Genomic DNA, 14068 nt, shown 5'->3' with positions numbered 1-14068 from the left:
AAGCCGACCCTGGGGAGTGTGTGGAGCTGCTGAAGTCTTTCCCTCACTTCTTTGCTGCTGTAAAATCTGACACAGAGCTCAGGCCTTAACTGCTAGGAGGCCCTCGCCCACTGCGTGCGCTGGGTCAGCACACTCGCTATGCACATACCACACTGACTGACTCACAACGCCACGGCCAAGAATTCTTTAAATGCATTCGGTTGCAAACCGCTCCCTTGATAACCTAATACATTTACACTTCCTTAGGGAGGAATCAGGGAAAAGGAATTAGCTCACTTCTTCCCAGCTTTTACAATCAAATACTGAGGGTGGGGATCAGAGTTCCCTCAGAATAATTTTTAGCTTCCTAAATACCAAGTAATTAATGCGGAATGTCTATATACTTACAAATACCTTGTGCTTGTTCTGAAAAGCTTTATGAAGTCAATGACCTCGTTCTGTAATAGATTTTTAATTTATTTGACAGGCAGAGTTATAGACAGTGAGAGAGACAGAGAAAAAGGTCTTCCTTCAGTTGGTTCACTCCCCACATGGTCGCTACGGCTGGCGCTGCACCGATCCGAAGCCAGGAGCCAGGTGCGCTTCCTCCTGGTCTCTCAAGAGGGTGCAGGGGCCCAAGCACCTGGGCCATCCTCCACTGCCCTCCTGGGCCACAGCAGAGAGCTGGACTGGAAGAGGAGCAACCGGGACTAGAACCCAGTGCCCATATGGGATGCCGGCGCCGCAGGTGGAGGATTAACCAAGTGTACCATGGCGCCGGCCCCCTCTAATAGATTTTCTTTTCTTTTCTTTTTTTTTTTTGACAGGCAGAGTGGACAGTGAGGGAGGGAGGGAGAGAGAGAGAGAGACAGAGAGAGACAGAGAGAAAGATCTTCCTTTGCTGTTGGTTCACCCTCTAATGGCCGCTGCGGCCGGCGCACTGCGCTGATCCGAAGCCAGGAGCCAGATGCTTCTCCTGGTCTCCCATGCGGGTGCAGGGCCCAAGGACCTGGGTCATCCTCCACTGCACTCCCAGGCCACAGCAGAGAGCTGGCCTGGAAGAGGGGCAACTGGGACAGAATCTGGCATCCCGACCGGGATTAGACCCCGGTGTGCCGGCGCCGCAAGGCAGAGGATTAGCCTAGTGAGCTGCGGCGCCGGCCCCCTCTAATAGATCTTCAACAATGACAAGTAGAATCCAATCCCAGAGTGTAGACAGCTCTTACAATCTATACCTAGTGGCCGAGCAGTTAGGTCGCATTTCTTACCAGATCCTAAAAATGACAGGTTGGTGGGTAAATTTTCAGTCTCAATTTAAAGTCAGATTTTAAGCAATATAGCAGGTATACAAATTTCTTCAAAGTCTGTTACTGATATTTACATTTGGCTAGAACAAAAAATTTCCATCCTCGAACAGTTTAAAATCCACACAAAGTGACACTGTGTTACTTAATGCTGGCCATTAAACAACCAGGTAATGATGCCGCCTCTGAAGACCGACCACACGGGTTCTGGTTCATTATGATCAAAACACAGGCAACAACAACAGAGCAGGCCTGCGGCTGAGCTGGCCGCGCTCTGCTGATGTGCTTCCTCTCAGAGTACCACAACTGGACACCACCAACAGGACACAACTGAGGAAGACAGGACGTGCATACTAGAGGGTGCGACAAAGCGTCCTGGAGAGCGTCTCTCCACCTCAGCCCCCGGCCGTGGCCAGCATCAGGCCAGCACCTGCTCAAGGCCTCTCGCAGGGGAGTCACCTCCCCTCCTGCCCGGCCCCCACTACACACGTGGAGAAGGCTGCGTCTCCACAGCTCCTTGTTCCTGAATGTAAAACCAGCATTTCGCATGCGCTACAATCGCATTCAGTCTCAAATGCACAACTGAACGCTACCTGTTCTCCAATGCTCGCTCCTCCGCAGGCAGGCAGAGCGATGAGCTCCCCTGAACGCACAGGCCTCACCCTGCTCACTCCGCTCATACAGCAGGCTGCAGCCTGCGTCACAGACCTCACAGCGGTGGGATCGGCAGGGTAGTGCAGCCACTCTAAGCCACACGTGTGCTTCAGCAGGCTGTCTGGTCTTGCTGGTACAGAAACCAGCACACTGCCGCCTTCCAATAAATACCTGTCGTCTTCTCGCTGATCCACTGATTTCTGTCTTACATAAAATGGGCCCTGATCCAATTCTGAAGACAGACTTCCGTGAGCTGTAAGGTTCGTTTCTACCACAGGGATGACCACAATTTTTCTAACTGGTCCTTCATGACACATCCTCAAGAGGGCACTCTTGTGGCTACTTAGACACTTCGGGGGCTGGTGTTGTGGTATAGTAGGTAAAAGCCGTAGCCAGTGCTGGCAGCATCCCACATGGGTGCTGGTTCGAGTCTCGGTTGCCCTACTTCTGATCCAGTTCCCTGCTAACATACTTGGGAAAGCAGTGGAGGATGGCCCAAGTGCTTGGGCCCCTGCACCCATGGGGGAGACCCGGAGGAAGCTCCGGCTCCTGGCTTCCGCCTGGCCCAGCCCCGGCGGCTGCAGTCATCTGGGGAGGCAACCAGTGGATCGAGGATGGATCTTTCTGCCTCTCCCCGTCTCTCCCTCTCTGTAACTCTTTTAAAATAAATAAATAGATTTTTTTAAACAAACAAACAAAACACATATACACTCAAGTAGAGAAACAGCAAAATGTGTTGACATCTTACTTACCTAACGTCCATGCAAAATAATACTTGGGTCTGGCAGCCAGAAGCGAGACATACAGGTAGGCAACCTTGGCCGGCCACGCCGCCGCCGCCTGGAAATGCTCATCAATGTTGTACTGCACCGGCAAGGATGTGCAGACAGTCAGGTGGAACAGCAGGGAGAGCCCGCAGACCACAAGCTTCTGCACGACCGCGACCTGGCAGGGCAGAGGCACGACTTGGCAACTTCATCCTTTCAATCCTTCCCTCACGCCCCACCAGGCGACGCCCCTGCACGCACATCAGCCCAGCTCTGCTGCTCAGGACCAAGCTGCACCGTGCTTGGCACTCAGAGTCCTCACGGCCTCATCCCATACACACTTCCAACCCCATCGGCGCCACAGCCTCGCAGGCAGGCTCGCCTCAGACCACAACCTCCAGTGGTTTCAGAACTTTTCAGAAAAATAAATAAATAAATGAAAGTTCTCTTTTTTTTTGGGGGGGGGGGGACAGGCAGAGTTAGACAGTGAGAGAGAGACAGAGAGAAAAATATGAAAGTTCTTGAACACAACTCGGTTCAAGAACGATAAAGCCGAAAGAGCTATCCTCGGAGAAGACTGAAGATCTGCACCAGAGGCTCTGGCGGGAAGGGGAGGCCTGGTTTGGCCACACCGAGCCGGGGCTGAAAGACCACCTTGCAGGGCTCGCTCTGCAGCTCGACTCGGCTGCTCTGGCGTTGCTGGAAGAGGTCACACAGGCCACGAAAGGAAAGAAACAATCAAAGGCTGGAACTAACGAAGGACGCAACGGAGTGCCTGCATCGGAGCGCCCCGTGTAGAAGCCAGGTGACACTCAAATCCGCTCACAGCTTGTACACCAGCAGTCACGTTTCAGCGTTCCATGTAACCGTGCCAAAAGGACGGCTCAAAGGTGAGTCAAGGTGCACGCTGGGCTGCTCGCACGATCATGGTTCCTGGCTGCTGCTGCCGCCGCGCGGGGCCGAGTGCTCAGGCCTCCCTGGCTGCAGCGGCTCACCTCCCTTTCACCCGCCCCCAGACGTTTGGATAAACAGTCTCATGCATTAATCTAAAAAGAAGTAGATCACTGGACTACAGGCAAAGGATCTAGGTCTCAGTTTAAAAAAAGAAAATTGAAGTAGCACACATGTGATCTCAAATACCAGGAGGTACACATGCCAACAGAATCTCTAACCGGGATCAGCCAGGGCAGGTATCAGGTATCTTGGAAGGCGAGGGGGAAGAGGGAGGGGCCTAAAAGGGAGAGAAGGGGTAGTGCAAAGGCAGACACAACCAGGCACCCGTAACCTCTCTGCTGAGCAAGGCGGATGTGTGTGTACACATGCACATGAATACACACATACATGACAAAACACATACGGCTAAGCAGGCGTGTAAACGTAATACACGTGTGTGTAACTCCTTTTTCTCATATGCAAGTACACATTAACACACATAGAAATATCGAAGAATACCTCACTAGATACACATGGAGCTACCTGGCTGGATGATTTCAGCCCCCCCCCCCCCCCCCCCGGAGGAGAACATCTGTCTCCCACTCTCGCAGAAGGCCAGAGACGACACTGAAGTGGAGAAGATCCAGGCTCGGGGACACGGGTCCGCAGCAGGGCTGGGGGTTAAAATGTGGACAATCGGGGAGGTCTGGATCCGAGCCCCTGCATAGCTGCAGAGAACCTGCAGCCGAGTTGCACAGCCCAGGGAGACTGCAGGCTCCTTCACTCAAACACCGAACGGCCCCAGAGAAAACACGACAGATGTGGGAGACAGGTGTCGCCCAAGAGCTCACTCCTTCCGGCCTGGCAGAAAAATTCCTTCCTGGCACAGGGAAGTCTGGCTGAAGACGCCGTGCCCCAGCCTCCCTGGTAGGGAGTGCAGCTCTGTCATCACGTTCTGTGCAACATGCGGGGAAGCCGGAGCGGGCACCTGCGGCACCGTGGGGCAGCCACGGAAGTCAGGCACTGCTTCCGCGAGCCCTGACGAGAGGGAAGACGCACCTGCCCTCTGCTGGAGCCCCGCTGTTGGGCCTGTCTCAGAGCCAGACCTCCATCTTCAGTAAGGTGGACAGCCAGCCACGAGGGCTGCGCAGAAGAGCAGCGGGCAGCCTCACTCTCTGCCCTCCACCCACTGCACTGGTGCACACAGGGCTTCCAGTGCCAGCTGAGGGCTTTATAAATGCCCGTCTCGTTCCCTTGTAAACTCTAGGCAGGTGGAATTTAAGTAGAACACCGTTAAAATGCTGGAATGAGACACTAAGAGCTGTTGTTAACAATCATCAGTAACCTCTGATTTACAATGTCTATAGACCAAGAAAGTGACATTTAGTGAGTGAATCTCACAAAAATTCAGAGTGAGGTGATAGAATATATAGGCTGGAATTATTCCTTCTTGGCTTCGACTTACTATTACACTTCAAGAAGTTTGTATTTTTGAAATGCTTCACAAAACTGTTTGATCTGTATACCTCCCTGACACAGGGAAGGGGTTAAGAGTCTCCCTCCAGGGAGGGACCCGCAAAGATTAACCACCTGGAGTCTAGCACCTTTTATTCTTTGTTGTATTCAAGATCAAACTTCTATTTTTTTTATTTGACAGGTAGAGTTATAGACATTGAGCGAGACAGAGAGAAAGGTCTTCCTTCTGTTGGTTCACCCACCCCCCCCCCCCCAATGGCCACTACGGCCAGCGCTGCGCTGATCCGAAGCCAGGAGCCAGGTGCTTCCTCCTGGTCTCCCATGCGGGTGCAGGGCCCAAGCACTTGGGCCATCCTCCACTGCCCTCCCGGCCACAGCAGAGAGCTGGCCTGGAAGAGGAGCAACCAGGACTAGAACCCGGCCCCCATATGGGATACAGGCGCCACAGGTAGGGGATTAACAAAGTGAGCCACGGCGCCGGCCCAAAAACCAAACTTCTAAGGTGCTGGCTGTGCAGTGACCGCCCCGTCACCCACAGGAGACTTAATGCCTAATACAATGCAGGGGCTAGCTCATCAGCTATTTATACTATATTTTTTAGGTAATAAAAAGGAAAAAAAGCCTCCACTTTTTTAAGGTACAGTAGCAATCGCTTTTCCCCCGGATACTTTTGGCCACGGTGGGCTGGCTGTGGGGTGGAGCCCATGGCTGCAGAGGGCGGCCTGACATCACCCTGACGCCCTCCCTCAGCTCTGAGGCCTCTGCAGGTTAAGGGTCAGCCTGGAGCTGCAAAGGAGCCAAAGGAGGAGCTACCAACTCCCAGTGCCAGAGCGAGCCTGGGTTAACGGGCAGTTCTCCAGCAAGCCACGAGCAGCGGGGAAGGACAGCACCGCGCGGGAAAGACCGGCCCCTGCGCTCCCCGCGCCCGCCTTCCTCTCAGACTTTCCGACCGGCGACAGTTCTGCCAGGTGCAGCCCAGCAGGGAGGGAGGCCCCGTCCATGAAGCAGCATCCCCCAGCAGCCCAGTGGTTCCCAGGAGTCCCTGGGAGTCTGAGCTCTCCCACCGGACCCTGGGCTCTGAGGCCGTTTCCTCCTCTGTGAGATGGGGAGAACAGTGGCTGCTGCTCCCAGGACTGCAGGGACGGTGCAGAGCAGGGGGAGGGGAAGCGCCGACCACAGGTGCCATCAGAGTGGGCGTGGCTACGCTCCTTCACAGCGGTCAGACCCAGCTCTGTGGGAAGGGTGGAACTGGAAGCCGGCCTTTAAAGAGGAGTAAGATTTCAATGGGTGGCGGTTAGGAAGTGGAGAACTCAGTGTTTCAGTGTGGCGGAGGGCCAGACCAGATGTAGACGGGCCTGGAGACGCAGCCGCTCAGCCCGCACGAGCGCCCGGCTGCGAGGCTCCACAGCCACCAGGCGCTGCCCCAGGAAGGAGCCAGCGTCCGCGTTCCCGATTCTGCAGCCAGGGGCTGTGTGAAGACCCATTTCCCTTGAAACGGGTTCTTCAGGACACAGACAGGTGAAAGTCTTACTCTCTTTAAACTACGACGCGCTACAAAGGCAGAGAAGCCTCGGATCTTACGTTCGGGGACGGCTCTGTCCTCTCACACTGTGCTTCTTCTTTGCCGTCTTCTCCAGACTGTGCCATCTGGTAGGATCTGCCTTCAATGAAGGTGATGTAGTCCTTGTAAGAGCAGAGCGGGCCTGCCAGGATCCCCATGAAGTTACAGTTGTAACTCAGATACTCCAGCAGGCTCGGCATGCGCCTGCAACAAGACGACACGCGGCTCGTGAGACCAACAGAAGCCTTCGGGAGCGGGACGGGAACACGCACCGCCCGCCTCGCTTCTCTGACCGCTTCCAACACAAAACAAGCTCGAGTTTTCATTTGTACGCACACAGTGAGAACTGAAAAGCCCGGGACACAGCAATGCTCAGCGTGCTTTTAGTAAGACAGTTTCTAGGAAGATGCTTACGAGCAAATCAGATCTCTACTAGGCTTCTCACCACGAAGCTGGCAGCCAAAGGTGGATGTGATCGGGCAGCAAGTTCAGTTTCTTGCTAGCCAACCCTGGCTCACACAAGAGCTCTGCCACAGCGTTTCAGCCACTAGCTGGACGCCCGCATCTGTATCGGAGTGCTTGGGCTGAGTCCTGGCTCCTCTGCTTCCGGTCCAGCGTCCTACTAACCACACCCTGGGAGGCAGCAGAAGACGGCCCAGGTACTCAGGCCCCTGCCACCGACAGGAAGGATCTGGATGCAGCTCCTGGCGCCTGGTTTTAGCCTGGCCTAGCCCAAGCTGTTGTGGGCATTTAGGGAGTGAACCCAGCTGATGGAAGATCTCTCTCAAGTAAAATTGAAGACACTCCCTCCCCCACAACTCTGCCTTTCAGATGAAATAAAGCTGAAAGAACAAGTGTCTGGGTGACTTCTGCGTGTTTCCCTGCAGCAGCGTGGAGGCAGGACGCCCTCAGTGGGGAAGCCCAGCGTGAGCACCTGCGGCCGTGGTTACAGAGGGCGCCCCCGGCTCCAGACTGAACACAGCACCAGGCGCTCAGAGGCCACTCAGCCTCCCGAGCAGTGAACTACAGGAGATAATTCTGAACCATGAAATCTCCTGGAGTAAGTTCTGGCCAAGCCCACCATTTTAGGTACCAAAGTAGATAACTGTCACATTCACTACTGAAATGAGAACTTAAGTCTACCTATGAGATTTGATCTACGATAGTAAGTGACAGGTTCGTTCCTTCATTCTACCAATATTTATTTATGTATTTATTTATTTATGTATTTATTTATTGTTGTTGACAGAGTTAGATAGAGAGAGAGAGAGACACTACCAATATTTATTTGATATCGACGATGCTCTGTCTTCGGATAGAGCTCCTAATCTCAAAATCTCTGACAACTGGGGTCAACACTCCTTTGTTGTAGGGGGACTGTCCTCTGCGGTGCAGGGCATTTGGGGGCATCCCCAGCCTCCACCCCCAGACGAGGGTGGCACCACCCCCCAACACCATCCAACGAATGCTTCCTCAGGACAGGCCAGCCCACAGCGGGCAGCCACCACTTAGGTGACAGGGAAAGTGACGATAAACCAGACCGAGATCCTGTGTGCAGAGACCTCAGCTGTGGGGAGCAGCGAGAGGGACAAGTGAGACCACTGCATTACAGACTGTCCAGCGATAACACCAACTACGAGGGAAAACACGGAGGGGCAGGGCCAGAAGTGACGGCAGGGAGGGGTTTTGATGGCGGGGGCTGGGCGGTCCTGAACAGCTGAGAGTGTAGTGGCCCAGGCGCTTGCTGGGCTCATGAGCTGCAGGCAAAAGCTCGCAATTTTATTTTAAATTACATAGGGAGCCAAGGGAGGCTGAGAGGCAGAGTTACAGACAGAGAGAGAGGTCTTCCATCTGCTGGTCCACTCCCCCAAATGGCCGCAACGGTCAGAACTGGGCCAATCCGAAGCCAGGAGCCAGGAGTTTCCTCTGGGTCTCCCACGTGGGCGCAGGGGCACAAGCACTTGGGCCATCTTCTACTGCCTTCCTGGGCCACAGCAGAGAGCTTACAGAAGAGGGGCAGCAGGGACTCGAACCAGCCCTGATATGGGATGCCTGCACAGCTGGAAGAGGCTTAACCTCACAACACAGCACTGGCCCTGCTGTTTTTTTCTTTTTTAAAATATTTATTTACTTGAAACGCAGAGTTGAGAGACTTGAAAGAGAGAATAGAGAGCGATCAATCTTCCACTTGCTGGTTCACTCCCAGCAAGTCGGAATAGCCAGGACTAGGCCACACCTAAGCCAGGAGCCAGAACTCCAACCAGGTTTCCCACACAGGTAGCAGGGGCGCAGCACTTGGGCCATCTTCCACTGCTTTCCCAGGCGCACTAGCAGGGAGCTGGACTGGAAGCAGAGCAGCCGGGACTCTGAAACCAGCAATTACACAGGATGTCAGCACCGCAGGTGGCAGCTTAACCCTGAGCTTCCACCCCACCCCCAAGGCAGGGGAATACTAAAACCTGAGCACACACCTTGGCTGCCAGGGGAGCAGAGGGCAGGGAGACCTGTCAGAAAAGCGACAGACCCAGGACAGGAGGGTCTGGGCCGGGTCCTGTGAGGGAGATTGGTGGGCAGCAGGCAGAGCAGAGGCAAGTCTTCGGGAAGGGCTGACTGGACTTGGTGGTGGAGTGAGTCTGCAGTAAGAAGACGGGAGGCCGCCTGCTTGCCCAGTGAGCCCTGGTGACAGATGTGCTGCCACCAACCAGGTGGGGGACACAGGACGGAGGGGGATGGAAACCAGGAGCCTCTTCTGAGGTGGCAGACGGACACGGGCGGCTAGGGCTCCCGAGAGGGCTGCAGCGGGGCATGCGTTCAGGAGACTTCAAAGCTGCGGACGGTATTAAAGCCAGGGCACCTCACGCGATCGCCTGGAGGAAGCCCCGAGCCCCAGGCCGAGCGCGCGGATGACGAGAGCGGTGAGGCAGAGGCAGAGGGCTCAACAGAGGCGACAAAGAGCCAAGGCCAGGGCGGGGAGGAACGCTGTGTCCCGGAAGGCTGGTGACGAAGGCATTCCAGGGCCGAGAGACCAATGGGCGGGCCATGCTGCCGAGAGGCTGAGCACTGCGCCCACGAAGCTGGCAGTGCCCGTGCCACGCTCAAGGCCAACTTCCAGAGAATGGTCTTCAGATACAGTGGGGACAGGAAGCCTGAGTCCAGGGGCTGCGGAGGGCTTGGGAGGGCAGGAACACAGACAGCGGTCTCAGAGGGCTGACTACAGAGTGGGGCAGGGCCACGGTGCAGCCAGGAGGGAGCTCCCGGGAAAGCTGGAGAGAGGGTGGACCGTGAAACAGGTGGATCAGTGCAGAAGAGGAAGGGGCCCTGAGCTGGAGGGCCAACAGTCAGTTGTGGCTCTAGGGAAGAAAGTTTTGTCGCAATTCCAGGCAGTTTGGTGGATTTCATGGTTGCAGAATAAGGTAGAGCTGCTTTTATTTTCCAGAACTAAAGTTCTGTTGCCACCGTGGGCGAGGGAACTGGAGTCGGGGAGAGGGGCAGGCGAGGAAGGTGCCAGGGTCCAGACCTGAACCACGGTAAGCAAGGCTGGGTGCTGCCCGCTGCCAAGACAGGTGTACAGAGGGACCTGACGGGCCAGGTGCTGCCCACTGCCGAGACAGGTGTACAGAGACCTGACGGGCCGGGTGCTGCCCATTGCCAAGACAGGTGCACAGAGGGACTTGACGGGCCGGGTGCTGCCCACTGCTGAGACAGGTGTACAGAGGGACCTGACGGGCAGGGTGCTGCCCGCTGCTGAGACGGGTGCACAGAGAGACCTGATGGGCTGGGTGCTGCCCACTGCCGAGACAGGTGCACAGAGAGACCTGACGGGCCGGGTGCTGCCCGCTGCCGAGGCAGGTATACAGAGACCTGACAGGCCGGGTGCTGCCCACTGCTGAGACAGGTAGACAGGTGTACAGAGGGACCTCACAGGCTGGGTGCTGCCCACAGCCGAGACAGGTGTACAGAGAGACCTGACGGGCCGGGTGCTGCCCACTGCTGAGACAGGTGTACAGAGGGACCTGACGGGCAGGGTGCTGCCCGCTGCTGAGACGGGTGCACAGAGAGACCTGATGGGCCGGGTGCTGCCCACTGCCGAGACAGGTGCACAGAGAGACCTGACGGGCCGGGTGCTGCCCACTGCTGAGACGGGTGCACAGAGAGACCTCACAGGTTTGGGATTTGCTGCAAAGGGGAAAAGGGCAAACAGGGCTGAGTGTCCAGAGATGAGGGGTCCCCGCAGCCCGAGGCCATGGGTCACCCAGGTCACAGCAACCTCTCGTCAGTTACGCATGTTCAAGTGCAGGTTTATCAATACACAAATACTGACCACAGAGAATATTGGAATAGAGTGACTTTACAGATGGGAAAAACAGCAGATTCCCAAGACCTGCTGCCCGGGCAAGGGGAACAGCTGTGTGGGTCCATCTACAATCGGCAGCTATTAGTTCTACATTTAGAAACAATGCACTCCGTAGGAACTCTGTCTTAATAAAACGTGTTCTTGGTCTTTAGCTATGTCAGACTGAAACAGAACCATCTCTTAGATTAGCCCTCAGAGCGCACGGTATCGACACAGCAGCAGCATATCCCGGATGGACGTCTCGGACTCTAACTGGTTCTTTGCTGTTTCACACCACGGCAGACACGGGCTCTGCAAATGTGCTGATGCCATCAAGGTGCTGGGCTACAATAACTGCTACAGGGCAGACACACTATCTTCCTGCCTTTGAAACTTGGAGCCTCACAGACACACAAACTTAGCAGATAGGGGCCGGCACTGTGGGGCAGTGGGTTAAGCCCCTACTTGCTGTGCTGTCACCCTGTCTTAGCTCTGGTTCAAGTTCTAGCTGCTCTGCTTCCACTCCAGCTGCCTGCTAATGTGCCTGGGAAGGCAGCAGAAGATGGTCGAAGAACTTGGGCTCCTGTCTCCTGCATGGGAGAACCCAGATGGAGTTCTGGGCCTCTGGCTTTGATCCAGCCCAGTCCCAGCTGTTGCAGCCATCTGGAGAGTGCAACAGTGGATAAATAAAAGAAAACAAACCTTTAACCAGTCTTAGCAGACGCCCTCTGCTATGCGAGCCCGAGAAGGGCTGCCCCGCCCGGCCCAGTGGGACCTGGTGTGGGAGCTGTACAGGAGGAGGGCAGCTTGATTTTCACAAGGAGGCACCTCTGAAAGGACCAGGAAGTCTTAGCCACGCAAGTGCTGCTGTCGCTGGCAGACACGGCGTGAGCCACGGCGGCACATGCTGCCGGCACACGTACCTTACAGCTAAACCCCTCTGTGACGGCGTCAGCTCTTCATCCTTCCGGAACATCCCTGAGAAACAAAAACAGGCACTTTTATCAACAAAGACTTCTCCCAAGAACGGCATTTTCCCAGGCACACTTCGGCTACTTTCCACTTCATAGTTCAGCAGAATGTTTCTTTCTCATGGTAGCACAGACGTCATCCCTGAAGCACCACCGCACGCCCACTAGAAACCCCATGGGGGCAGCAGCATGGGCACAACGGCGCGCGTCCCGGCTGCTCCACTTCAATCCAACTCCCGCTAACGGGGCACGAAGATGGTCTAAGTACTTGGGTCCCTGCTTCCCAACGTGGGAGACCCACATGGTGCTCCTGACTCCGGCTTCAGCCTGGCCCAGCCCCAGACACTGGACCAGCGTATGGAAGATCTCTTACTCTGTGTGTGTGTCTCCCCGTCCTCTGCCTCTCAAACAACATTTTTAAAAAGACACAGGGGAAGGAAAGTCACCAATGTGACTGCGTGCTAGAGGAAATGACGTCCCTCACCCTAGCACTCTCTGAATGACGCATCTGTCACCTGCGCCCCTTCAGAGGGGCATCACAGCCTTTCTGTTCCTGGACGAGTTAAAGGACGGAACATCAGTACTTTGGGCTAGAAACCGACTTCATTTCTCCTTCGTGACTCCAGTGACTGAAAACGGACTCAAAGCACCACGTTCACCCATGGATTTACCGTCTCCCTGCAAGCGGGATGATACCAGCTATGGTTCACCTCTACTTCCTGCACCCACTTTTGAATATTTACCCTAAATAGATTTAAAGACCAAAGGGGGACTAAATCAATAAGCAAACAACACACCGAGAAGACATTTGCAGCAAATGTGATAAAGAATTAACATCCCCCAAGGAGTCAAAACAGAAGCAACTAAAAACACTGAAGTAAATAAATCCCACAGAAACAAAACCCATGAAAAAACAAGCCAAAGAAATACAAGAAACAAGCACCTAATTACGTATGAGACACGTATGAAGAGAAAGATGGCACTTGCCCCTAGTGTAAGTACACAGGAGTTTTAAAGGGCTCTCACTCATACAGCATATCACCACTATGTAAAGCACACACGTTTTCTGTATTACATGTGAAACAGAGATAGAAAAGAAAGAAGCATCACTTTAAAATGCCCCAAGACTGTTCTGGGTACGGAGGAGGCAGCACAGGAAAACAAGCACCTTTCTTTCACAGAACTTAAGCTCAGCAGAGATGGAATCCAAAAAAACAATACACCAATTATGAAGAGGAGCCCCCACCATCCTACAGATAAACCAGTGCCCCTACCAGTGAATCGAGCCTCCACCATCCTGCAGATAAACCAGTGCCCTGACCAGTGAACAGAGCCTCCACCATCCTGCAGATAAACCAGTGCCCCAACCAGTGAACAGAGCCCTCAACATCTTACAGATAAACCACTGGCAACCAGTGAACAGAGCCTCCACCATCCTGCAGATAAACCAGGTCAAGAACCAGCAAACAGAGCCCCCACCTTCCTACAGATGAACCAGGGCACCAAGCCCAAGGGGAGCCCCCAACATCTTTCTGCCAAGCAACACAGCAATTCTGTTAGGATCTTTCCTGCCTGTAGCACAGGGGCTCTAATCCAAGTAAATAACCAAAGATTATTCAAGATTTATGGCAAAAATCACAGCCTTATAAATAATAGCAAAAAATAACAAACTATACCCCCAATTAGGGACTGGGCAATAAATAACTACATACTCCTTTTGATAATTATGGAAAAATAAAAACATGCTATAAGACGATGAAGCAGTAGCTCAAATATTAATAAAAAGCAGGTTGGGTTCTGGTGGGCTGCGGGGGGGTGAGCGTGGAGGACGCCTCCATTTTTGTGCTAACTGTATTTTTCAGATTTCAATAGCATATGCTTCCTTTTTGTCTCCAAGAAAAAAAGCACTGAAGGAGAAGACTGGTCAGTGGTAACCGTCGTCAGGAGCTGAGTCCAGGAGGGGGTACCCGCCCCTCCCAGGTCTGACTTGCTCCCCACTAAGCAGACACTCCAGTATGTCCACCCTTTCCTAAGCAGGAGCGCTGTCTTTGGAGACCAGGGTCAGTGTCTGTGTCTTCAAACCTCCATCC

General features: G+C 54.3%; 1 protein-coding gene across 10 annotated transcripts in view; it reads right to left on the bottom strand.

Moving 5' to 3' along the window:
* The window catches only part of MBOAT2 (membrane bound O-acyltransferase domain containing 2), a 122975-nt gene that overhangs the window by 16890 nt on the left and 92017 nt on the right, over window positions 1-14068 (bottom strand). For all 10 annotated transcript variants that reach the window (XM_051833321.2, XM_051833323.2, XM_051833329.2 and 7 more), the window contains 3 exons: window positions 11931-11985; window positions 6695-6878; window positions 2690-2882 (listed from right to left, as the gene is read on the bottom strand). In XM_051833321.2, coding sequence (XP_051689281.2) covers window positions 2690-2882; window positions 6695-6878; window positions 11931-11985 — 432 coding nt within the window. The remainder of the gene's footprint in view (window positions 1-2689; window positions 2883-6694; window positions 6879-11930; window positions 11986-14068) is intronic.

The sequence above is a fragment of the Oryctolagus cuniculus genome, chromosome 2 (assembly GCF_964237555.1).
Source record: "Oryctolagus cuniculus chromosome 2, mOryCun1.1, whole genome shotgun sequence".
Taxonomy (NCBI): Eukaryota; Metazoa; Chordata; class Mammalia; order Lagomorpha; family Leporidae; genus Oryctolagus; species Oryctolagus cuniculus.
Note: the sequence above shows the minus strand (reverse complement) of the source record. Positions and strands in the feature narration are given on the sequence as shown.